Here is a 26,143-nt window from a genome sequence, read left to right as displayed (position 1 = left end):
CCCAATTCAAGGTGCTGGTTTTGACCTTACATCGCTTGGGACCACAATAATTGATGGAGTGCCTGTCCATCATGAACCTACCCATACCCTATGCTCATTATCGAAGGCCTCCTCATAGGGACACTTGGAAGGTGGCAACTGTCATGATCCCAGGTGTTCTGCCACCACTGGTATCATCTCCAGAGTAGGACTCAAAACCTTTATGTCCAGTTGGCCACTGAGAAGACCCTGGCACTACCCAAGATGGTCCGGGGTCCTCAAGGGTGATGCCTTCAAATCTGCCTCCTGGGGAGGCAGAGAGCTCACCTTCTGTGCGAGGGGGATGCTGGGCCACTACCCGGCCCCTGAGAACACCGGCGCCTTACGATCCATGATAGGACTGTGGCCAGGTGATGGTGGAAAGGTGGAGTACAAATCAATCAATCAATCAATCAATCAAATAAATAAATAAGATGAAAGGGGAAACAATCGCAATAAGGGAAGAGAGAAATGTCAAATGTCTTTGTGTTTGCTGTATTTATTTCACACCATTATCTTTGGTGATTGATTCTTCAGTGACACAACTATGGATTTCATTGCTGCTGCTGTTGCTGCTGCTGCTTTCATAGATGGATGTCAGGAGACAGTTGTTATCCACTTGGTCTATCTGGTCTGAAATGGAAAACATGGAAACGGAAATGTGTGGGCCTGGCTGATGCTGAGAAGGTGAAGAGGAGACAGAAACATAGGTTTCAACATGTAACTGCAGCCCCATTCCCGTGACGTTTTAGGAAGTGTGCATTTGGTAAGTTCACACTGACATGTGATTGGATCTCTCACTCAGCCTTCCTGTACGCATCTCGGTGTAAAAGCTGTGGCAGCTTCCTGCTCCCATCCCTGGCATAGAGCAGTCAGAGCATATTGTCTGTCACCTCCCATTGCAGAGCTGCAGTAACTCCTCCCTCAGCAGCATCACAAGCATCATGTATCTCAGTCAAGTCTTTGAGGAAGTGTAGGATGCTATGCCACACATTGCAGCCCCTGGAACAGGTGTCTCTCTTGCCACCAGTCTCTTTGTTTTCCGCTCACTGGACCTCCTCCTCCATTAATATGACTTGTAGTCATCCTAGCAGCCCCATATCAGGCCAGCATGTGTAGGAATGCACTGAGATGAAAACAGTTCACCAGGCTGATACGCTTGATCACAAAAGATTCCACCTTAAACAGGCCAGATTATTAATTCATCTCAGCCAGTCTTGTCTCCTCTGACTGCACATGATTGCACAAATGGTGGTTGAACATGGAAAGCTCCATCCATAAAGCATGTGGTCTACCACTAACCTATGGTTCCGCCTCCCTAACAGGAAGTTGGAGATTCAAGCATTTCAAAGGGTACAATTCATGGCTGGTGGGCTATAATTGGCTTGATGCTTCAGGGCTTGGAATGTAGGTGACACCATCTTACATTTTATTGCTCAAATAACCACTAATTTTGCCCAGGTCTGCACAAGTAGTGACCAGGCTAGTCAAACACAGCTCATAAGGTATGTATTCCAGCCTGAATGGTGCATGGAAACTTCCTGTTTTCATACTCCCAGGCAGGCCAGAAAAAAGTAGACTTGTGGGCAAATGGCCTCTCAAAATTCTCCAACCTTTTTATGGCTATAGAAATTGGGAGAACTATTTCACCGAATTTCTCCCACAGGAGCAGAAGTCCTCTAACAGTTTCTCACAGGTAGGACTGACCATTGGCAGGGGTTGCTGCACAGCTTCATTCTGGGCATTTGGTTTTGTTGTGCTGCCACTGACTGCAAAGACAACAGCATCAACTGTATTGACAGGCTGGCCCCCATCCTCCACAAAGCGGATGTGAGGTTGGGGGGGGTGGGACGGACAGTGCCATGTCTAGGTCCAGGGAAGGGGGGGAGCTAGTGGTGAGTCAAAGTTTCTTCTCCACATTGCCGAAAGTTTCTTCCTGCATGAAAAGGATCTTCCGTTGTTCTGTCTGATTCTCCCAGTGATTTCTAATTCATTTCGGCGGTATTTTTGAGGTTACCTGATCACTGTGAGATTGCCAAGGGTGCTGTGTGTGTGTACACATCTCTCCATTGCTCTGCAGCCTCCCAGGCTGCCCACGCTTCCTGACCGGAAAAAGCCCCATGGGAGGACTTACCGCATGATGTCTTCCCCTGGGAGGCTACAGGCTGCCAGAGAGATGATTGTACAATGAAAGACAGCTCACTTGTGCACACTTCTTGACCACCTCATTAGTGAGGTAAGCACAAGAAACCCAAACGCAACCCATGAGAATTTCTTCAAACTTTTCTTCATCGTTGAATTTCTTTTCAAAAGCATTTTTTTCTATCAAATTGAATTAGAATGGTTTTTTAAAAAATTGGACAAATATTTGGCACAGCACTAGTAAAAACAGGGATATAAGAAAAAGTAGGACACTGAATGGCCATGGAAATGCATTGGTTCATTCCGAATGACCATAGGAAATCATGGGAAGATTTGAGGGATGATCTCCAAATCAAAATACCTAAAAGAGGTAAGCATTTATTTTTCATAGAAAACAGCTCAGAACCAAATGCTCACTAATGGAGTGGCTTTAGAGAACAACTTCTATGATCCCCAACACAGCAGTTTCTAGGGATCATCTCCAAATACACAAAGAATTTGGAATGCAATAAAGAGAACGTGACTGCAGTTTTATAGAACATTCTATAGGCACCAGTTTCAAAAGGTCTAGACATGTGGAGGGGGAGGGGGTTTGCAAAAAACTGCCAATGATTATTTCCATGCTTACACATGCCCCCCTTCCCTGCCGCCCCTGGCTACTGCCCCTAAGAACTGGCCTGGACTTCTGAATGGCCATATTGGAATAATACTGCAAGTCCCTCAGGAAACAGAGGGTGCCCCAATTGCTCATGGGTAAGAGAGGCACTGCCCCCCAATAGTCCCGATGTGGTGCATGCTTCCTGGGAATTCCCTCTCCTTACACATATCCATAATATTCAGATGTCGTTCTGAAGGTCCATGGGACTGCATTGGGCTGACACAAGAAGCTCCATGGAAAGGAGCAGGAGAGCAATTCCGCATACAGGTTAGCAACACTCCAGGAATTCCAGAGTGATGCATGCTCCATAGGAATGCCCCCTCCTTCCACATGGCCATAATATTCCCTGGGAATGATCATAGGAATGGATTGGGTGGAAACAAACAGCTCTACAGGAAACAGGAGGGTGCCCAAAGAAGAACTGAGGGTGTACCCACCCATTCCTCCAACTCGACTCGGTCCTGAACCCGAAGCAGGATTTGGAGGGCCAAACCCCACTTCAGGTTCCCCCCCCCGACACCCTCAAACCCCCAGCTCCTCACCTGCCGCCGCCTCCTCCCCCGCCGTCATCGCTGCCGCCGGCTCAGGAGGCCTGGACGCACGCCGGCTCTCACTGGAGGGAGTCGCCATTTTCAAAATGGCAACGTCCAGGAACTTCCAGGAGGTTGCCATTTTGAAAATGGCGACTCCCTGCGATGACAGCCGGCGCATGACCAGGCCTCCGGAGCCGGCGGTGGCACCAGGGAAGGTGGTGGCAGCAGACCCAGCTGCAGCGGTGACAGCAATGATCGCGCTGGAGGCGGCAGTGATGGAGGAGGAGGCGGCAGAGGCAGCAGGGATGGGTGGCTCAGGTAAGGACCTGGAGGTGCCGGCGTGACTGGGCTGGGGGTGCCGAAGCTGCAAAGCTCACCAAGCGCTTCAGGGAGCCCCCAACCCACTCCAGGTCACTTTGTGCCCCCTCCGCTTTGCCTCTGATTGGGCTCAAACTGACCCAAAGCAGCCCGCTTTGACTCGGGGTTCGGGCTTTGGGCCACAGCCGTGCACAGCCCCACTTCTGAATGACCATAGAAATGCATCGGGTAGAAACAAGCAGCTCTACAGGAAAAAGGAGGGTGCCCACAGATGAACTGAAGGTGTGCCTCCCCCCCCCCCACCGTGCCAAGGATCATGATGACAGACAGTCTTCATGGCAATGGCTTCTCCTTCCAAATGCTCATAATCTACAAATGTCCTTCCAAATAGCCACTGAATTCAGCTGTCATGGTAGAAGGAAACCACATTAAACATCAGGTCCCCCAGATTTCATCACGAGCATGCATCTAAATGGCCTGAAAGGTCCCAGCACCACAATCCATCTGTAGCAATGGCCTTTTCTTCTGAAGGGGCAGATGATTTGTCTGTCCTTCCCAATGTCCAAATAGGAGCCCTATTATACGGCTTCCATAATAGGGCCTCAGAAAATACCCAACTCCCATAGTCCAGATATGACTGCCTTTCCTTAGCATTAGGCTATAGAGGGGTTCAGGAAAGAACCAGAACCCCAATGTATGACATCCTAATATGAGGCAAAACAGCACAGCATAGCCTAGCCTAGCCTAGCACAGCAATAGAAAACGTAACGGGTAGGGATGGTGTGGGTGGGTGCACGATTCTGTCGGGGAATCCAGTGGAACCCCCCAGCCAGCACCCCTGAGCCCTGCTCACTGGACCCCTGCCCCTCCTCGCCCACTGCCCACGCTCAGTGAACAGACTGCACTCACCCCGGCAGCTTTGTCTAACTCTGCGGGATATGCGAACCCTCCCCCAAATACATGCATTTTTGTGATAGCTACCTTATTTTGCAAAAAATGGTGACCGCGGAGCTCAATGAGCCCACTAACATGAATGTGGGCTGCTGACCGAGTGCGGGAGGGGCTCGAGTGTAGTCTAGGGACTGGCAAGCGGGGGCAGGGGCTGGGTGGGCTCCCAGAGAACCCGGATGGGGGTGGGTTCACACATCTCTAATGACAGGATTGAGTAAGTGCCTCACATTTGTGTGGGAGACTGATACCGGGACATGAAGTCGGGTAGCAAAATACGACCTGATCCAGCAGAAGCAACCACTGAAAGGCATCTCAGCAGTTAATAGGGAGAGTTGTCTAAAATTAGGTCATAGGTGGCATCTTGCAGCAATAAAACAGCATCGCATTCATGACATCCTATTTCCCCTGTGCTGAGGAAGGTGGAGTGAAAGGGGCTCCACTCTATCACATGTGGTGGGAGTAGCCTCCGAATTGCAGCTGCAAACCATGCCACACAAAAGTTGGCAGACGCAAGCGATTCTCTGTCATTTCTCTATCATTTCCTGCATTTAACGCAAGTGTGAGAAGCTGAGTCACAATTCAGCTTAAATTAAGAAAAAACACAAGTTCAAAATCTAATTGCATTTCTCACTCACAAACATATGCTACTGCCTGACTAGATCATCTGATTCAGTGTGATTAAATACATATTTATTTACTCCTTGATGGTCTTTATTCAGTCCAATGTATTCCTATGGCCATTGGGAAGAACAGCTTATTCCTCTGCCTCTGCCAAAGAAAGGCCATTGCTATGGAGGGGTTGTGACATTGGAACCCGTTGGGTAGTTTGAGTGTTCACCCTCAGTACTCCCATAAGGAATTCCGGGATATTTCCTGTGGGGATCCTTTTATCACTCCAGCTGAACTCGGTGGCCATTTGGAAGGAAAAGACATTGCTATGATCCATGCATGGCAATGGGTTTCTTGGCATTTGGGAGACTCCCTTGGGGCACCCATGAGCTACACTGGGGTTCCTGTTGGTTCCTGCAGGGCTGCTTTTATCCATCCAATGCCCTCCTATGGCCATTCTGACAGACGCCTGAAGATCATGGCCATGCGAAAGGCATTCCTGTGGAGGGTGCACCAACCAGTGACTCATGGGATGCTTGGACATACTACCTTTATCACCTGTGAGCAGTTTGGGGGTCCTGCTCTTTCCAGTAGTGCTTCTAGGGGTGTAGGAAATCCCACTTACCTGCATCCGTGGGGGGGGGGTCCACTGGGAGGTGAGGCAATCTGTTCCTCCCCCTGGAATCCTCAATGGGGGAGAGGGGATCTTTCCTTCCCCCCTGGAATCCTCCCTGGCCGGCCCCGCTCAGTGGGAAATCCGCGGAGATGCCTGCCAGCACCGCCCACCGCAGCCTGACTTCTGGCCACAGTTGGGCTGCGGCCACAAATGGCGTCCCGCGTATGGTACAATGTAGAGTACATTGGTGTGCCTCCCTTTGGCCATGATAGGCTACATAAAGATTTACGTAGCCTATCATGGCCAAAGGGAAGGACGCAAATGGTGTCCGCTATGCAGGACGCCATTCGTAGGGATGTACGAAAGTCACTTACCTTTTCAAAGGGTGACATTCGCGGTGGGGGGGGAGGTGCTCCGTCCATCCCCCTGAAATTCTCTCTGGCCAGCTCCGCTCCACGGAGATTCCGTGGAGCTGCTGGCCAGGGCCGCCTGCAGCCAAACATCCGGCCACTGGGCAGCCTGCAGGGACGCAAATGGCGGCTGCCCTAGCCGCTGCCATTTGCGTCCCTGTATTTTGCCATGATAGGCTACGTAAATATTTACATAGCCTATCACAGCAAAAAAAAAAAACAGCGAACGCAAATGGCGGCAGCTACGGCGGCCGCCATTTGCATTCCCTTTTTTTTTTTGCCATGATAGGTTACGTAAATATTTACGTAGCCTATTACGGTGAAGGAAAAAAAAGGGAAGGCAAATGGCGGCCACTACGCCATTTGTGCCCCTCTTCTGCTGTAATATCCTACGTAAATATTTACATAGGCTATCACGGCAAAAAAAAAGGAATGCAAAAGGCTGGAGCCATAGCCGCCGCCATTTGCGTTCCCTTTTTTTGCCGTGATAGGCTACGTAAATACTTACGCAGCCTATCATGGCTTCTGCAAGGACGCAAATGGCATCCCTGCATTAGCTGGGATAGGCTGCATAAGTATTTACGTAGCCTATCACGGCTATAGTGAAGAAGTGAATGGCGGCCACAGACGCAGCCACCATTCGCAAGTCAACGGAAATGGCAGCAAGTAGGTGTCCCGTTTCGCATGCCTTTTGCGGGGGGGGCGGGGGGGCTTCGTTCCACCATGGATTTTGGGGGGCCGGCCTCACCGAGATCCGTGGCGGAATTCTCTGACATCCCTAGCCATTCGTCCATTTGGACGGCGGCCAGCAGTGGCCGGATCCGGACCTGCCGGAGGCAGGTAGGATCCGGTCTGCACAGACTTCGCGGGCTGGTGGGGGAGATTGCTCCATTCTGCCACGGACTCTGGGGGGCTGGATTCCAAAGAACCCGGCCTCACTGGAGTCCATGGCAGAATACTCTCCCATCCCTAAGTGCTTCTCATCTCTCGTGATGTCAGAGAATTCCACGATGGATCTCGGTGAGGCCAAATGCCAGTGCATTCGGCCCCCCAAAATCCATGGCGGAAGGAAGCCCCCACCCCCCCAACCCATGAAAAGTGCACGAAATGGAGCACTTACCTGCTGCCATCCACGCCGACTTACAAATGGTGGCCGCCCTGCGGCCGCCATTTGCTTCTTCTTCATGGCCGTGATAGGCTACGTAAATACTTACGTAGCCTATCATGGCTAATGCAGGGACGCAAATGGTGTCCCCTATGCCATTTGCGTTCCCGTTTTAGCCGTCATAGGCTACTTAAATATTTACGTAGCCTATCACGGATAAAATGGGAATGCAAATGGCGTAGGGGACACCATTTGTGTCCCTGCTTTAGCCGTGATAGGCTACGTATATATTTACATAGCCTATAACGGGCTACCATAGGGACACAAATGGCATCCCATACTCAGGACTAGGGATGTACGAAAGTCACTTACCTTTTCTCAGCTTGGCTTCGCAGTGGGGGGGAGGTGCTTCGCTTTTCCCCCTGAAGTTCAGGCGAGGGGGGGGAGGTTTCCGCCTCGCCCGGCCAAAATTCAGGCCGGGGAGAAGCACCCCGTCTCCCCGGCCGCGAAACAAAAAGTAAAAAAAAAAAAGACCCCGTGATAGGCTACGTGACGATTTACGTAGCCTATCACAGCTAGATTTCCAAAGTCAGCCGTGATAGGCTACGTTAATCGTCACGTAGCCTATCACGGGTGACTTTAAGGGGGAAAAAAAAGCGCGTACGCAAATGGGGGCGGCCCACGGGCGCTGCCATTTGCATTCCTTATTTGGGCACGTCTAGTCTATGTAAAGATTTACATAGACTACGGCGAAAATAAGGGCAACGCTATTTGCGTTGCCCTTATTTTCGCTGTAGTCTACGTAAATCTTTACGTAGACTACAGGGACCAAATAAGGAACGCAAATGGCGGCGCCGCGTGGGGGCCGCCATTTGCGTACACACTCTTTTTTTTTCAAAGTCACCCGTGATAGGCTACGTAACGATTAACGTAGCCTATCATGGCTGACTTTGGAGATCTAGCCGTGATAGGCTACGTTAATCGTTACGCAGCCTATCATGGGGTTTGGGGTTTTTTTACTTCAGCTGCAATGGCGGCGGTGGCAGCCGGTCAAAAGACCAGCTGCCGCCCCCGCCCCCGCCGAAAGCCCGCTGAACCGCCGCCGGGACCCACTGCCAGGAGGGACATTCGGCTACGGTAAGTCCCATCCCGGGGGGGGATGGCAGGGGGGTGGCGGAGGGGTGGCGGAGAATTTCACCGCCGATTTTGGGGGGCCGAATGCGTTGGTGCTTGGCCCCCCGAAGATTCGGGGAGAAATTCTCCGCCATCCCTACTCAGGACGCCATTTGTGTCCGCACCAGCCCAGCAGCGGCTGGAAGCCCCACTGCGGGTTGGCCCAACCAGGGGCTCCGCGGCCTGGCAGTGGAGCAGAGCCGGCCAGGCAGGATTCTGGGGGGGGAGGAACGGATCACCTCCCCCCCGTCGAGGATTCCAGGGGGAGGAACAGATCACCTCCCCCCACCTGCAGAACCCGGCGGAGCCAGGTTAGCGGGGTTTCGTACACCCCTAATTGGTTTTCATACTTTATTGTTGGTTCAGTACTGGGTGATGAGTTGTTAAGTCCTCATGTACAGGCAGGAGAGATGTGTTTGTTTGTTTAAATAGATTTGAAGGTTGGAATCTCCAGCAGTGGCTGGGGGTAACTGTGAGGAGGCAGAACTGAACCATGCTAGCTTATGGAATGTACAGTTCGCAACTGAACTCATTCCTTTCCCCTTCGATTACTTTCCTACACCTAGGCTTGCTATATGCACTTCTATTGGCTACATATCATTAATAGCCCCCTACCTCAGATATCTATACATCTGCATCATATTTTTCATTATATACATGAACTACTCAGGCTTTGGGGCTCACCTTTTGCAACAGTAAGTTGCTTCTCCACACGGTCCAAGGTAAATGCTTTCTGGAGTGGTGTGACATTTGTCAAAGATGCATCGGCCTCCATTTAATTTACAATCCTCTCGTGCAAATCTGGAACTACAGAAAATACAGAAAGTGAAATCCATGTCAGCAAGCCAAGAAATTAAGCTGCTTCCACAAGAGCAGGATAGAAATGCTATCAATAATGTAAGTAAGTACATAAATGACCGACAGCAGTGGGACCAAATCAACATAATTTCCCCCATGCTGACTTAGAAATGTATACGCGGGAGACAGAGATGCCAAGCAATTAGTAACTGATGATTGGCTCATTGGTACTCCTTACTGGTAAGAAACGAATGCAAGTGCCAGGTTTTATACTTGGGGCACCAGGGGTCAGTGCCCATGCTAAAGCTGATGTAACATCTCTCGCACGAAGGTGGTGCCAGCGTGAGAGATTTGGATTCTGGGACCACGAGCTATACTTCCTGGAAGATGGACTGTTGGCAAGGGATGGGTTGCACCTCACAAAGGCTGGGAAGCATGTGTTTGGCCACAGCATGAAAAACTTCATCAGGCTTTAAACTGAATCCTGTGGGGGAGGGAGACGTAAAGTTAGGGGTAGGGATGGCGGAGAATTCTGCCACGGATCCCAGTGAGGCCAAATGCCAGCGCACGCATTCAGCCCCCCAGAATCCATGGCGGAGTGAAGCCCATCCACCCCCCACACCGTGAAACGTGTGCGGAATGGAGCCTACCTGGCTCTGGCTCCGGCTCCGGCTCCAGCTCCAGCGGTGGCGGCTCCAGCCGCTGCCGGGCTGCTGTGGCCACAAATGGCGGCCATTGTAGTGGCCACCATTTGCGTCCCAACACCTGCCCGTGATAGCCTTCGTATATATTTATGTGGCCTATCATGGCTAAAGCAGGGACGCAAATGGTGTAGGGGATGCCATTTGTGTCCCTGCTTTAGCCGTGATAGGCTATGTAAATATTTATGTAGCCTATCATGGGCTTGCGTAGGGACGCAAATGGCGTCCCCTACACAGGACGCCATTTGCATCCGCAGCAGTCCAGCAGCGGCTGGAGGCCCTGCTGCGGGTTGGCCCGGCCAGCGGCTCCGTGGCCTGGCCGCAGAGCAGAGCTGGCTGGGCAGGATTCCGGGGGGGAGGAACAGATCGTCTCCCCCCTTTCAAGGATTCCGGGGGAAGGAACGGATCGTCTCCCCCCACCTGCAGAACCCAGCGGAGCCAGATAAGCGGGGTTTCGTACACCCCTAGTTAGGGGTAACAATGGATGAAGGCTCATGCACCACAATGCAGAGAACAGCTCTAATGGTGCCAAAAAATAGTCTTCAGAAACATGTAGGAAGAAAGCCAGACTATAAAGCACATGGTCTTCAGTGTCTAAACACTAATGCCCAGAGTATTGGAAAGAGACAGAACTAACTTGAACTCTTAATACAGGAGGGAAATTATGACTTGATAGGTGCAACTGAAACTTGGTGGGATGACTGTCATGACTGGAATACAGCAATTGAAGGAGATAACTTGTTCAAAAAGAACAGGAGGAACAGAAAGGGAGGTGGGGTTGCACTATATGTTAAAAATACATATCTCTGCATAGACATACAGGAGGATGAGCTTAGTAACCCCATTGAGAGCATCTGGGTTGAAATAAATGGAGCAAAGAATAAAAGGAACTTGGTGGTCAGAGTCTACTACCAGCCACCGAATCAAGGAGACAATGAGGATGAAACATTTGAAAAGCAAATAGCCAATGTTTCAAGGAAGCATGATGTAGTAGTAATGGGGGGACTTCAATTTCCCCAATATTTGTTGGGAAACAAATTCTGCAAAACATGGCCCCTCCAAGAGATTCCTGACTTGTGTTGCTGATAATTTCCTCCTACAGAAAGTAGAAGAAGGAAGTAGAGGATTAGCTATCCTTGACTTGATCCTAACCAACAGAGATGACTTAGTGGATCACATAGCAGTGATGGGAACTCTGTGGGAAAGTGACCATGTTATACTTGAGTTCTTGGTTCTAAAGGAAGCAAAAGCCAAGTGTAGCCAAACACATACCCTGGATTTCAGGTAAGCCAATTTTAATAAACTCAGAACAATGATCAGTAAGGTCCCATGGCAAGTGACTCTAACAAGAAAAGGAGTCCAAGATGGGTGGGAGTTTTTAAAAAAAGAAAATCTAAAGGCAGAATTACAAACAATTCCAACAAGAAAAAAAGGCGGAAGACAACAGAAGAAGCCAATGCGGCTTCACAAAAGGCTTAGAGATGACCTGAAAACAAAAAGGTCACATACAGCAAATGGAAGGAAGGCTAAGCGACAAAGGAAGAGTACAGGCAGTTAGCACAGAATTGCAGGGATGGTGTCAGGAAGGCTAAAGCTGAGAATGAGCTGAGGTTAGTGAGGAATGCTAAAAGCAACAAAAAGGCTTTCTTCAGATACGTGCATAGGAAAAGACAGAGGATAGAAAGGGTGGTTCAACTATTAAATAAGGATGGCAAAATGATCACAGATGACAAGGAAAAAGCAGAAGTGCTCAATTCCTACTTTCACTCAGTCGTCTCCCAAAAGAGGGTCTATGGGCCCCCTGGCAAAGGCGAGGTACAGACTGAAGGGGCAGGATTGCAGCTTGAGATGGATAGGCATATGGTCAAGGAGCACCTAATTACTTTGAATGAGTTCAGATCTCCAGGACCAGATGAACTGCACCCTAGAGTAATAAAGGAACTGGCAGAAGAACACTCAGAACCATTCTCTATTCTCTTTGAGAAATCATGGAGGATGGGTGAAGTGCCAGATGACTGGACGAGGGCTAATGTTGTCCCTATCTTCAAAAAGGGCAAAAAGCAGGAACCTGGGAACTACAGACCAGTCAGTCTGACATCAATCCCTGGGAAAATTCTGGCGCAGATGATAAAGCAATCTATCTGTAAGCACCTTGAAAACAATGCAGTGATTACTCGAAGCCGACATGGATTTGTTAAGAACAAATCCTCCCAGATGAATCTGATCTCATTTTTTTATCAAGTACCATCCCTTGTGGACTGTGGGAATGCTGTAGACTTCAGCAAAGCTTTCGACAAAGTGCCCCATGATATCCTGATGAGCAAACTAGCTCAAAGTGGGCTAGACGAAACAATGATCAAGTGGATCCACAGTTGGCTACACAATCGGACTCCAAGAGTGCTTATCAATGGGATCTTCTCAAACTGGGGAGAGGTAATGAGTGGGGTACCACAGTCCTCTGTCCTGGGCCCAGTGCTCTTCCACATTTTTATTAATGACTTGGAGGAGGAGGTGCAGGGAATGCTGATCAAATTTGCAGATGACACAAAATTGGGCAGGATAGCTAATACCTTGGGAGACGGAAACAAACTTTGAAGTGTTCTTGATAGGCTGAAGTGCTGGGCTGAAAACAACAGAATGAAATTTTTATAGGGATAAATGCCAAGTTCTGCACCTAGGAAAAAGAAACCAAATGCACAGTTACAAGATGGGGGATATCTGTCTCAACAATACTACAAGCGAGAAGGATCTTGGAATAGTTGTAGATCACAGGCTGAATATGAGCCAACAATGCGATGTGGATGCAAAAAAGGCAAATGCTCTTTTGGGCTGCATTCATAGAAGTAAAGCTTCCAGATACTATGAAGTACTAGTTCCCCTCTACTCAGCACTGGTTAGGCCTCTCTGGGCACCACACTTTAAGAAGGATGAAGACAAACTGGAAAAGGTTCTGAGGAGGGCAACAAAGCTGATCAGCGGACTGGAAACAAAGCCCTATGAAGAGAGACTGAAAGAACTGGGCATGTTTAGCCTTGAGAAGAGAAGACTGAGGGGAGATAGGATAGCGCTCTTCATGTCCTTGAAAGGTTGTCACAGAGAGGAAGGCCAGGATCTCTTCTCCATCATCCCAGCGTACAGGACATGGAATAATGGGCTCAAGTTACAGGAAGCCAGATTCCAGCTGAACATCAGGAAAAACCTCCTGACTGTTAGAGCAATAGGACAACGGAACCAAGTACCTGGGGAGGTAGTGGGCTCTCCGACACTGGAGACATTCAAGATGAAGTTGCACAGCCATCTGTCAGGGATGCTCTGACTTAGATTCCTGCACTGAGCAGGGGGTTGGACTCGGCAGTCTTATAGGCCCCTTCCAACCCTACTGTTCTATGATTCTATGATAAAGAGATTGGCTTGATAATAGAATAAGGCAAAAGGAGGGATCTTCCCAGATTGTAAATACATGTTTTGGGAACACATACTCACAAGACAGGATGAAGATAAAGAAGTAATTCTTATGTTACAAACATACCCGTGACATTTCATGGGATTCTGAAATGTTCTTATCTGTATGTTATTGCAAACATTTATCTCGATAAGAAGTGATGTTATTTAGACACAAGTGATTTAAACAATACAAATGCCTCCTTCAGAATGTAGCTTAATGAGAGCTGTATAAATGAATGAAAAACAATTTAACACTAAACCAGCTGATGGCATCATCCCAGGGGATGCCATGGGGAAGAGGAAGCCAACTCACTGAAGTTTCAAAACAGACATACCTTTGTAGCAATGTGAAATAAGAAATGTGAATAATAAGCCAAGTACCTTCCTGGGGACTAGTAATCCTAAATGAGGTTGAGTGGGGTGAGTATACCTGCTCCCATCTCTGACGTTGATCTCGGTGGTTAGGATTCAGAGACCCATCGATCCGCTGAAGTATGTTTCCCATTGTGGCACTTGCTTCTCACAGAGATAAGGTGTCTGGAGAGGTGAGGGCTACCAGCTGTCTGCTCAAACCTTGCCTATCCTGGCTAATTACATCTGTACAGTTACCCAGATCAGCAGGAGAGGCCCTTGGAAGATACCTTCACATACAGAGCCCTGCTCCTCAGGCATGCAGGACAAACGGTTTTCCCGTATGTTTCTCCCAAACTCTGGAATACACACCCTCTGGAGTTATGATGGGTTCCCACTCTTTCTGCATTCAGGAAGGGGGTCAAAACACATCTGTTTAAATTGGCTCTTCCAATTGCTGTTATGGTTTTTTAGGGTGTTTTTTTTTTACAGTTTACCCCCCCTTTTTTAATTAAGTTGTTATTCTGCTAATACAATCATCCTAAAAGGCTTTTCCCACCATACAATAAAAGTAATACAATATATCTTACATTTCTATACTATGCTTGCTATATGTACATGTTGTGTCTGTTTGCAATTCATCATTTATAGGCACCTACTTAAAATATCTATGCAGCTGCATGATATTTTTAATTATGTGAACTGGTATATGAACTGGTCAGGCTTTGGGGCTCACATTTTGCAGCATGGATATCCTGGTGAACACTGTCCAATGGCTACATGACCTTTAGGACATTTGCCTCGTTCGCATGTGTTCCCGTGATATCTACAGTATTTTGCTTCATCTCTGGAGAAACAGAAAAAAAAATATAGAAAGTGAAATCCATGCCAGGCAAGCCAAGAAAATGAAGCTTATCAGTCACTAGCCCAGTAGGGGCAGCAGGGTCCTTTTCAAATTCCTCAGCTAGCTGCTAGGGCCTAGGCTCACACATGCACACTCATGACTGGATGGCTATAATATCAAGTGATGAGTTATCCATCTGGACTGATCCTTGCAGATATCAGTCTCCAGACGGGTGCTTCACATCACTTCACATCACCTGCATATCCGCAAGCATACACTAGTGAAACATTGTATGGTTTTCGTTGTTGTGGAGCGGCCAGAGAGCTTTGGCTATTGGACTGTATTCCACAATTAACGGAACTTTAGTAGAGGTGTGTAGAGCACCAGCTACTCCCTTATTTTCGCCATAGTCTACATAAATCTTTACGTAAACTACCCGTGCCCAAATAAGGAACAAAAATGGCGGCGCCCATGGGCGCCGCCATTTGCATACGTGCTTTTTTTTTTTTTCAAAGTCAGCTGTGATAGGCTACGTAAAGATTTATGTAGCCTATCATGGTGTTTTTTGAAAATCTAGCCGTGATAGGCTACGTAAATCTTTACGTAGCCTATCACTTTTTTGTTTGTTTGTTTGTTTGTTTGTTTTTACTTGGTCCCGGCAGAAGAACTTCTGCGGCCGGAGAGGCGGGGTGCTCCCCCCTGGCCAGAATTTCAGTGGGGAGGGACGGGGCGCCTCCCCACCCACCAAGAATTTTGGCGGGAGAAACGGAGCGCCTCCCCTTCACTGCAAAGCAAGCTACGGGACCAGGTAAGGGACTTTCGTCCATCCCTAGGCCTAGCATGGGGTATATGGGGGAGGTGATCCTTCAGGTAACCTGTCCCCAGGCCGTTTAGGGTTTTGAGTATTCATATGAATTGGGCCTGGACAGGGACTGGCAGCCAGGGCAGATGGGAAAGTGCGGGCATCATATCATAACCTTGGCCAGTCCTCATTAACAATCTTGTGCAACCCCCTCCAGAAAAGGTTGAACATCACTTAGACAAGAAGACGAACCACCTACTCATAGTACCGCCATCTTGTCTGGATTACATCTCAGTTTATTGGCCCTCATCCAGTCCATTACCCCACCCAGGCACTGGTTCAGAATACCCACTTCCTAGCCTGGGTTTCATGAAAAGGAGAGATAGAGCTGGGTGTCATCTTCATATTGGTGACATCTCAGTCCTTATCTCTGAATGAACTCCCCTAGCAGTTTCATGTAGATGTTAAGCAGCATGGGGGATAAAACCTGCCCCCGCCTCCCCATCCAGCATAGCTGCCAAAGCACAAAGCAATAATCCCCCAGCACCACCTTGGGGAAGCAGCCATCCAAGTATGAGCAGAACCACTGCAGTGCAGTACCTCCAACTCCCAGTGCAGATAGCCTATCAGGAATGTTACCAAGGTCAATGGAGTTGAAAGACACTGAGAGGTCCAAGAAAATCAAACAGGTCACACTCCCCCTGTCCCTCTCCCAGCAAAAGTCATTGCACAAGGCAACCAAGGCAATTTCTGACATTCCAAACCCAGACTGGCATCCCCACTGAGCATATGGAAATTTGTGCAAATTCTGGTTGAAGATTGTGCAAGTTTGCATGACTTTTGCAAATTTCCGATGTAAATTGTGCAAATTTACAGATGCGTGCAGTTTAAAACTAATCTCCTGATTTGTTGCATACTGAGCTCCACCACCCAACCGGATTCCTCCAACATCCCTCATTAGATGTAATAAGCCATGATGGGCAAGGTTCAGGCACACTGGTGGTGGACTGGACTTTGCCATGCACCTTGTCCATATCCTCAGGCCTCAAGAAATGAAACTCAGCCAAAAAAACCCTGAACCAGATGGTACTCTGGACACCTCTACTAATGTAGCTGCGCAAATTGGGGAGTCCAAGTTGTGATGAATGTGAGCAAATTTATCTTCAAAGTGTCGTGCAAAGTCGTCACAGAGTGCTACTGAGGTTTCCGCTATCTCTCCCCTGGCCCAGATTGCAAAAAGCCATGAACCACTCGGAACAGCTCCACTGGATGACATTGAAAAGATGCAATGCTGGTAGAAAAGAACTTTCTCTTTGCCACCCTCACTGCCACAAAGTAGACTCAGTCATGGCCTCTAATCTGTGTTCAGTCAGACACAGCACAGTCTTCCTCCACCTGCTTTCTAACCATCTTTCCTCTTGCTTCATTGCCCTCAGCTCAGGTGTATACCAAGGAGCTACATGGGCTCTGCTCAGATGGAGAGGACATTTGAGGGTGATCATGTCAACTTCCTTAGTCACTTCTGTGTTCAACAGAGTAGCCAAGGCTTCAACAGGACTACCAGACATAGCATCAGGAAAAACACCCAGAGCCCTCTGGAGTCCATCAGAAACCATTTGCCTCTGAGGGTGGACCATTTTAATGGGTCTCCCACACTTGCAGAAGGGAAAGGCTGCCAAGAATTGAAACCTCAAGAGGAAGTGTTCCGACCATGTGCTCTGCCTCCCACAGGCTTCCTTCCGCAACTGAGAGCCACAGGACAAGGGCCTTTGTGCTCTCACCCTTTGGCTCACACTTTTGCCCACACACAAGGTTTAGATTAGCCAGATGGGAGGCAGCTGAAACAGCCTGAGATTATTTAGGATGACAACTCCTACGACTCTTAGGAGGTAGTCATTAAGACAGGCTGCCCATTTATATGCTCAACCTTGCAATTCATGTCTTACTAAAAGTAGCAGGGAGTAGGAGTCCACTTGGGTTAAAAACAAAGAAAAAAGGCTGCAATTGCCCCATTGTGAGAGACTAGAATTCACCTCCTCCTGAAGAAACCTCGCATGGACCTGTGTCACGTGAACAGCTATAGGCCACTGTCCACCATTGCCTTCCTAGGCTGAAGGACTGACAGAGTGGTGGCTGGGCATCTCCAGTCCCTCTTGGAAGAAATTCTCTATACCCACTGCCACTGCATTTCAGGCTTGGTTTTTTGGGGGTAGCAGGGTGTGGGAGGCAGAAACTGCCTTGTTCACCCTGTCGGATGACCATTGTCAAAATAATGATGGGGAAGTTCATTCTTCATTCTTGTTGATTCTCCTGGATCTCTCAAGAGGCTTTCAGTGCCTTTTTTACCATTCCCATTCAATCTGATAGAAAAGAAATTACTTTTAAAAAGGAATTAAATGGAGAAGACAGTTTTGAATTAATTCTCATGGGTTGGGTTTACTTTTCTTGTCTTTATCTTACTCAGGAGGTGGCCCAGGGGTGTGGGCAAGTACCCTATCTTTCACTGTAAAATCATATCTCCACCAGTATGAAGCATCCTTTGTTCCCACACTTCAATTATAGCCCGAGTGAAGACATCATGTGATAATTCAGTGAGGTTGGCAGAGTGACAACTCCTTGGAAGCAAGGGACCAGGAGTTCTCAATTCCAGCTCTGTCAGTGTGCCACTGAGTCTTGTGGTCTTCTTCCAGCTGGCTTCCCACTTCGGCTAATGTGGCAATTCTTCCAATAGGGCTTTTTGGAATCAGGATGTTCACACAGCCTGAGAGGCTGCAGAGCAATGGATAGATGTATAATAGAGAGAAAACACACACAACAGCCTTGGCTGCCTCACAGTGATCCGAGTGCCTCACAGAAACAAAAACACCAAAAAAGCACATTATAAAACACCCTGAAAATGAGGCAAAACACTGGAAGCCTGTTTCACGGGAGAAGAAATGTCAGTCAAGACAAGATGGAGGTATTGTTGGCTGATAAATGATGTTCAGCCTCTTCAAGATGCGGTTGGACTCCCCCTAGAAGATCATGTTCAACCCTGGGGCTGCTTATTGATCCATCACTGTCATTACAGGCTCAAGCAACTGCTTTGTCACAAACTCATTTTATCACTTTGGGCAAATATGGCAACTGCAACCTTACCTGGGTGGAGATGGCTTGGGAACAATTGCCATGCTCTGGTAATCTTCTACGTGGACTTCTGCAGTGCAATATATAAGGCTACCTTTACAAGCAGTACAGAAACTGCCGTTGGTCCAAACGCCAGGGGCTCACTTACAAGGAGGCCCTGTTTGTATGGGACAGGGAGACAGGGCACTCCTGCTACCAAGGCTGCAGCATGGTCGATGGCCCCAGGGGGCTGCACCACTGTGCAGCACATCAGGTAGGACTAGAGGCCAAATGGCAGTGCCAAATCATCCTGGGAGTCATCCAGGGGTGGACCTGGGAGGGGAATATTGTCCCTGGTCTGTCTCTGGCACATAAACCTAAGACCCACATGCCCCCAATCCATGAAATTTCTTTGATGTCCTTATCCACCATCCCATGCCAGAAAAAGATAAATGCTTCTACATGAATGTGCTTAACATGGAAGCCTAGCACATAGGTGAACTGGAAAAGAGGGAGTGTGGAGGACACTGATTCACTTAAAATTTGGCATTCCTCCTTTGAGAAAGGACAAATGCCAAAGATAAGGCAATTACCTTCCTTGGGAGTAGAGGTTCTAAAGGGGCTGCTCCTATCCCTGAGGCTGGTCTCAATGGTCAGGCATGAGAGACCCATGGATCCACTAATATATGCTTTCCCAGCAGTGACCTAATTTGCATATTTTGCTTTTCATAGAGATAATGTGTCTGGAGATGTGAGGGCAATCACTTGTCTACTTGCTAGGGTTATGCAGATCAGCAAAAGCCGAGCTTGCCAAAGTTCTCCAAAATGTATCTTGAGGCTTGCTCTGACTCGAGTCCGTATCAGGTTGCAAGCTTTGTTTTTTTCTTTTTCACATGAAAAATTGTGTATATTTCCATGCATTTTTTTCTAAGTGTAAGCATCAATTATGCATATTTTTGAAATTATGCATTCTTCTCCCATTGATTAAACCATCTTTGTCTGCATTTTCTGAAAGGACACTTTTTTATGTGGATTTTTCAAATATACGCTTGCTGTTGAAAGCATATTTTTTTGAACTGCGAATCACATTACAGTCTTCACTGAAGATTGTGTCTGAGTCTGTATTCTGTCCAGAAGGCATGGACTGACTAAATCCTGGTAAAAAAAAAATGAATTCAAACTCATTTCTCACGCACTCCTAGGAATGTACGAATCCCTTACCTGGTTCCGGTTGGGGCATCCACTGGGGAGAGGGAGGTGCTCCATCCCTGCCCCCGGAATCCTTGATGGCGGGGGAGGCGATCCGGTCCTCCCCCCCCCGGAATCCTGCCCAGCTGGCTCTGCTCCATGGCAGCTCCGCGGAGCAGCCGGCCAGCGCCGTCTGCAGCCGGACTTCCGGCTGCGGACGGGCTGCTGCGGCTGTCATTTGCGTCCTTCCAGGCTGCCGTGATAGGCTACGTAAGTATTTACGTAGCCTATCACAGCATGCCCCCCCAAAAAAATGGCGTACGCAAATGGTGGCGGCTATGGCGGCCGCCATTTGTGTTCCCTATTTTTCACCATTCCAGCCTACATAAATATTTACGTAGGCAATTACAGCGAGAAAAAAAGGGAACCGCAAATAGCGTAGTGGGCACTATTTGCGTTTCTTTTTTTCACCGTAAAAGCCTACGTAAATATTTACGTAGGAGAAAATGGCGGAAAAAAAGAATGCAAATAGCGCCCACTAAGCTATTTGCGGTTCCCTTTTTCCTCGCTGTAATTGCATATGTAAATATTTACGTAGGCTGGAATGGCGAAAAATAGGGAACACAAATGCCCAGGCACACAGCCGTGATAGCCTATGTAAGAATTTACGGAGCTTCTCACAGCTGACCTCAAAAAAAAAAAAAAAACTCAGCGTACACAAATGGCTATTTGTGGATGCTATTTGTGTTCCTTTATTTTTTGCCATTCTAGCCAATGCAAATATTTACGTAGACTAAAACGGTGAAAAACAAGGAATGCAAATGGCAGCCTCCGTAGCTGCCGTCATTTGCGTGCGCCGTTTTTTGTTTTAACCCAGACGTGATAGGCTACGTAAAGACTTATGTAGCCTATCACGGCAAAGAGCAGACTACAAATGGCGGCCGTGGCAGCCGGTCAAAAGACTAGCTGCCGCCGCCGAATCCACTGCTGGAGCCGCCGCCATCCGGAACATCCACCCAAGGTAAGTCTCTTCCCGGGGGGGGGTCCGCAGGGGGGCGGGGGGGTCAGGCCGTTCCGCCACGGATTTTGGGGGGCCAAATGCCAGTGCATTCTGCTTCACTGAAATATGTGGCGGAATTCTCCGCCATCCCTACTGGAATACATGGCGGAATTCTCTGCCATCCCTATGCACTCCTACTGCTCGAATCTTGCCTATCCCACCCAAATAAATCCCCCTTGTTACCAAGTTCAGCTGGAGAAGCCCTTTGGAAGATACCCTCACTTACAGGGCCCGCATAGATCCCTCATGTGGGGAAAAGGTTTTCACGTGTGTTGCTTCCAAACTCATCCCTCCGCAGTGATGACTGGTCCCCAGTCTCTCTACATTCAGGAATGCAATCAAGACACATCGCTTTATGTTGGTTTTTTCAGTCCTTGTTATGCTTTTAAGGTTGTTTTACCATTCAGTGCTGTCTTTATTGATATATCCTTTTTATTGCCTGAAATCTTTGTAAACTGTCTCCGTTGCTTCTACACGGGTGATATAGAAATGCAATAAATATATAAATGGATAATAAATGACCCAAACCAATGGGACCAAGTCAGCATAATTTCCAACATATTAACTTATGGAATGTATAGTTTACAGCTGAAATAGTTACCTTCCCCCACCATTATCTTTCTATGGCTATGCTTGCTATATGCACAAGCTTTGCCTTGGATTCCTGCACTGAGTAAGGGGTTGTGCTCAATGGCCTTATAGGCCCCTTCCAACCCTACTGTTCTATGATTCTACGATTCTTCAATTCTAAGAATTCTTGTATCCGTTGGCAACATACCATTCCTAGGCCCCTACTTACACTATGAAAGCACCTCCATGATATTTTTCATTAGGGATATCAACTGGTCAGGCTTTGGGTCTCACCTTTGGCAGCATTGGGCTCCTCCATCACAGGGTCCATGGTTGATATCAGTTTCAGTGCAGCCGGATGCAGTGCATGTGCCTTTTTTAGCTGTACAACGTTCTAATGGAGTGCTGGAGAAACAGGAATTGCAGCAGGTGAAGGGCATCCCAGGAAGCCAAAAAAGCTCATAGGTCGCTAGACCAGAGCGGAAGCCTAGCACATAGGTGAACGGGAAAAGCTGGCATCCGGAGAACCCCATGAACACCAACTTACGTCAAATTAAAAAGTGAGCCTCTTTTTTCTTCTTCCTATTTTCTCTTTGGGGCTATTTTATTTGATCCCCTTTTAGACTTTGAACTCCTGGTGTCACCTCTATTTACTTAGAAGTGATAATGTTTTGTGTTTCCTTCTTCTTCAGTGTATACATATTATGCACTCTCATACCACAGCCTGTCTCACTACAGAAACGGGTCTGTCTGCTCATTTCAGGTCTTCGTCCAGGAAGCCTTCAATCTCCATTGCACAAGCAATGAGTCCTGCTTGAGCAATGGAATCGGTGGGAGGGGCCTTTTGCGCAATGGCCCCATTGGATACTGCCCCTTGAAGACACTTGGCTCTGGGGAAATCAACTCTGTTCAGTTAAATTGTTGGCCTATGGCCAGTTACATGCCAAAATCCCATCTCAGAGAATTGCTGGGAAAAGACAGATGGACCACAGTGCTTCAGAAACAATTATATTGTTAAGTTCTTTGCAATATTCTATTTTTACACCTTTTGTAGCAAAAAGCCAACTATAATGAAGTTCTTCTTCTCCTGATTTGCGTTCATTGCACTGCCACTAATCATGGTACCGACGAGCATATCAATGCAGTTTCTACAACGCTTTGTTCTATTCTTATGCTGTACAGTATCTTTGAAGATCTTAACCAGGGAAACATTAGGCCTAATCAAGCACACTTCTCTGCACCTTCTGCAGTGGTGTAGAACTAAAACTGGGGAGGGGGCAAATTGCCCACCACTGGGCTCTCCAAGAGCTGGATGACCTGAGTGGACAAGGCCATTCCCACTGATGTCCTCTTGACCATTTTAACCTTCTCCGTGCAAGGGAGTTCTGGAGTCCTGTGCCTCTCTCGGCATGAAGGACAGGGCCCAGCTGGTGCTGTGCTGAGCCTTCTCCATGTCCCTCCTGCTGAACCCCTTGTGGGCAGCAACAGACGTGTGAAGGAGCTCCGCAGTGGCACGCACTTAAAAAAAAATAACTGCTACTGCTGCCCCCTACAAGAATGGCCCTATAATATTTTGGCACATTTGGCCCCTCCCATCACTGACCCCCACACACACACACACACACCCAAATTGCAGTTTTTCTATGGGCACCTGCCCGTATTTAAAGACACCACATTGAGAAATTAAATTCGAATCTGGGCCACACTATGTTGTTCTTAGATCACCATCTTTGTGGACTTACCGTGCACAGCAACCCCATCCCAACCAATCACATTTTCCAATTACCACATTCTTCGGGAAACATGCATAAAACCTGCATGTACCATTCAAGGCTCGACATTGCTCAGTTGTGTATGCTCCTTGGGTTCCTGGGACTCCTGTGAAAGCACAAAGAAGCTGTCAATGCAACACTTCATGAGACTTAACTGTCTTCATCTGTGTTCTATCCACTCTGATGCATTCTTTGTTTTCATGATCTACGACTATGGCAAAGATTCAGAGCATCCCCCTGTGTGTTGCACTGATATGCCAGCAAAAAACTCTTGACAATGATTGAGTAGCTAATAGGCAGAATGGCCCTAATGCAGTTCCCTGCTGGACCTCACTATTAAATCCCACCATTGGGACAATTTCCCACTTATTCCTACTCTCGGCTTTCTGTTCTTTAAGCAGTTACAGATCCATAAGTGGACCTCTCTTCTCATTCCATGACCACTATGTTTGTTGAGGACTCTTTGGTAAGGAAATCTGTCAAAGGCCTTTTGGAAGTCCAAGGAAAACATGTTAACTAGGTCACCCCTGTCTGGATGTTTTTTTACACTCTCAAAGAACTCTAAAAGGTTAATGAGACAGCACTTCCTTTTGCAGAAGCCATGCTATTTTTTTTTCACCAGGGCTTGTCCCTCTATATGCTTACTAATGTTATCTTTGATAATGCTTTCAACCAATTTACCTGGAATAGACATTAGGTGACCTGTAATTTTCCCAGATCCCCCTGGATCCCTTTTTAATGTTGTTACATGGGCCATCTTCCAGAACTTCTGGTAGAGAGGCTGATCTTAGGACATGTTGCATATTTCAGTTAGAAGATCAGCAATTTCATATTTGAGGGAGTTTTAAGAATTCTAGGATGGATATCATCAGGGCCTGCTGATTTATTAACTTTCTGTTTGTCCATCATGTGGAGAACCTTATCACCGCTCTTTACTTTGGTTCCTCAGACTCCCTTCCTGAAAACATCACTTCAGGCACAGATATTTGTCCTATCTCTTTTGCGGTGAAGACAAATGAGGATACTTTCCTTCATCTTCTCTGCAGTCTCCTTGTTTTCCTTTAGTTCTCCTCTCACTCCAATGGTGGCGACCCTGCATACTGTGGCGACCCAGGCACACAGCCAGCTGTGACGAGGGCCTGCATCTGTCAGCTGAAGGGGTGTGTGAACTGTCTTCGCCCCTCCTTGAGGAGAGAGGTAAAATCTGCTGGAAAGTGCAGATCCAGCCTCCATCTCCACGCTCAGGCTTGGAGGGGACTGTGTCTTCCCCTGCAGTGCAGGGATACCGTGTGTATGCATGAGAGTACATCATTGGATGTTGATGTGTGGAGGGATGGGAGGGTGAGTGGGTGTTGGGTATTTTTGATTCATGGTGGGCTGTGGGAGCCCAGAGGGTAGCATGTGGCTCAAAATGCTTCCCTAGATGTCCCTAGACATCCCTAGACACAGACGAAGATAGCTGGGTCTCATTCAGTGTCTGATGATGATGTCCGCCTATCCGCTCTGTAGCCACGCAGAGGCATATTCCCCTGTGCTGTTCTCTCACCAACAGGGGATGTGGGGAGGTCGGCTGGGACAGGGGGAAGGGGGATGTGCAAGCAGCAGCTGTGCCACGGAGGATACACAACACACAAAAACACACAAATAATTATGTATGCGGTTTGGCAAGAATTTGCATAATTTACCTTAGTACGTAACATTTAGCATATTGTCCTGCATTCAAATTTGTTCCTAAAAATAAATCCATGTAAATTTCAGGAAAGTTAAAAAAAAAAAAAATCCAAAACTTCACGGATTCTGTGCGTCCTGAGGGGGTCACTCCACAGCAGATTCCACAGGATGGATCCTTGGAAATCCAAACTAATTTTAGTCCACTTCACATTTCTCCCGTAACCCTCCTCGGTATCCCTGTGGTCTTATAAAGCTCTTCCTCCCTCCTAATATTGATGAAGTGTCTCTTCTGTTGTGGGTTCATCTGAAATCAGACACCCCAGTTCTGGGTCTGCATAGACTACACAGAGAGTGTAGATTTAGAACTGAGGTGGGTGGAAGCTAAAGAATTCCCTTTGCACCTCATGGTGGTAGATGAAAGGGTTCTGAACATCGGCAAACAGGCTTCATCTCTGCAGGAACTGAAGTGCAAGCAAATATGAAGAATTACAGTAGTTGGGGTCATTAATTCTCAGTTTGATTCTACGCATGTCTACTCAGAAGTCAGCCCCACTGAGTTCAGTGGGGCTTAGTCCCAGGTAATTGGGCATGCGAGCCCTCTCAAGGCAACATATAAAAATTATACTCAGAATACATATCAACACATTAATTTGTCCACATTTTTGGAACGTTGATGAACGGCCTTACCTGAAGAAAGCAAGCCTATCCCTGAGATGACAGCAATGAAGAGCCAGTCCATCTGCATTGCTGAAGGCTGACCGGGATCTCAAGTTCTGCAACCAGAGAAGAAGTTGGTGCTAGAGAGCTCTGAAGGTTCTGGGTCTTCCAAAGGGCTGGACGGCCACCTACTTATACAGCTCTGGAATACACATGTCAGCCCTGGGCACTATCCTTCTGCAATATGCCAAATGACAGAAACTCTTGGCATGGTATTCCCCAAGAAGTCACAGGGCACAAGAGAGAGGAAGTTCACAACTGCTGTGGTACACTGACACATAAGCTCTGTTCATTAACCATCGTGATGCAATCGGTCAGGTGGCAGAAACTCCTGGTATGTTATTCCTAAAGAAGGCACAGGGCGTTAACAGCAGAATATCTTCAGGGTTCGCTTGAACATAGGAACCAAGGAAGCCACCTGCCACTGAGTCAGGCCTGTAGTCCGCCTGGCGAACGGTCTGACTCACTGGTCTGAATCTCTGTGGTTTCCAGTGTCTGGTGCTATTGACAATGGGTAAAATGAATACATGAGCTGAGCTGAGTAGACTCAATTCACTACAGATGTAGAGTAGAAAATCGGAGGGAGA

General features: G+C 47.8%; 1 protein-coding gene across 1 annotated transcript; it reads right to left on the bottom strand.

The window, feature by feature from the left end:
- Positions 1-491: 491 nt before the first annotated feature.
- LOC146360302 (helofensin-1-like) lies at positions 492-25,742 on the bottom strand. Its single transcript, XM_084829345.1, has 6 exons — positions 25,527-25,742; positions 23,139-23,274; positions 21,691-21,801; positions 14,564-14,674; positions 9,218-9,340; positions 492-651 (listed from the first exon to the last, which is right to left on the bottom strand). The coding sequence occupies exons 1-6, from the start codon at positions 25,582-25,584 to the stop codon at positions 630-632; spliced, it is 561 nt and encodes a 186-aa protein (XP_084685471.1). The 5' UTR covers positions 25,585-25,742; the 3' UTR covers positions 492-629.
- Positions 25,743-26,143: the final 401 nt, after the last annotated feature.

This window comes from Heloderma suspectum, chromosome 1 (assembly GCF_057233095.1).
Source record: "Heloderma suspectum isolate Gila_16-S chromosome 1, 16-S_ref, whole genome shotgun sequence".
Classification (NCBI taxonomy): Eukaryota; Metazoa; Chordata; class Lepidosauria; order Squamata; family Helodermatidae; genus Heloderma; species Heloderma suspectum.
The sequence above is the reverse complement of the archived record's forward strand: the minus strand, read 5'-3'. Positions and strand labels throughout refer to the sequence as shown.

Coding starts and splice junctions, on each gene's coding strand:
- LOC146360302 (XM_084829345.1), bottom strand. CDS start 25,584: ATGCAGATGGACTGGCTCTTCATTGCTGTCATCTCAGGGATAGGCTTG. Junction 21,802..23,138: donor GGATGGGGTTGCTGTGCACG/GTAAGTCCACAA, acceptor CTGTTTCTCCAG/CACTCCATTAGAACGTTGTA. Junction 652..9,217: donor GCAACTTACTGTTGCAAAAG/GTGAGCCCCAAA, acceptor TTTCCATTTCAG/ACCAGATAGACCAAGTGGAT.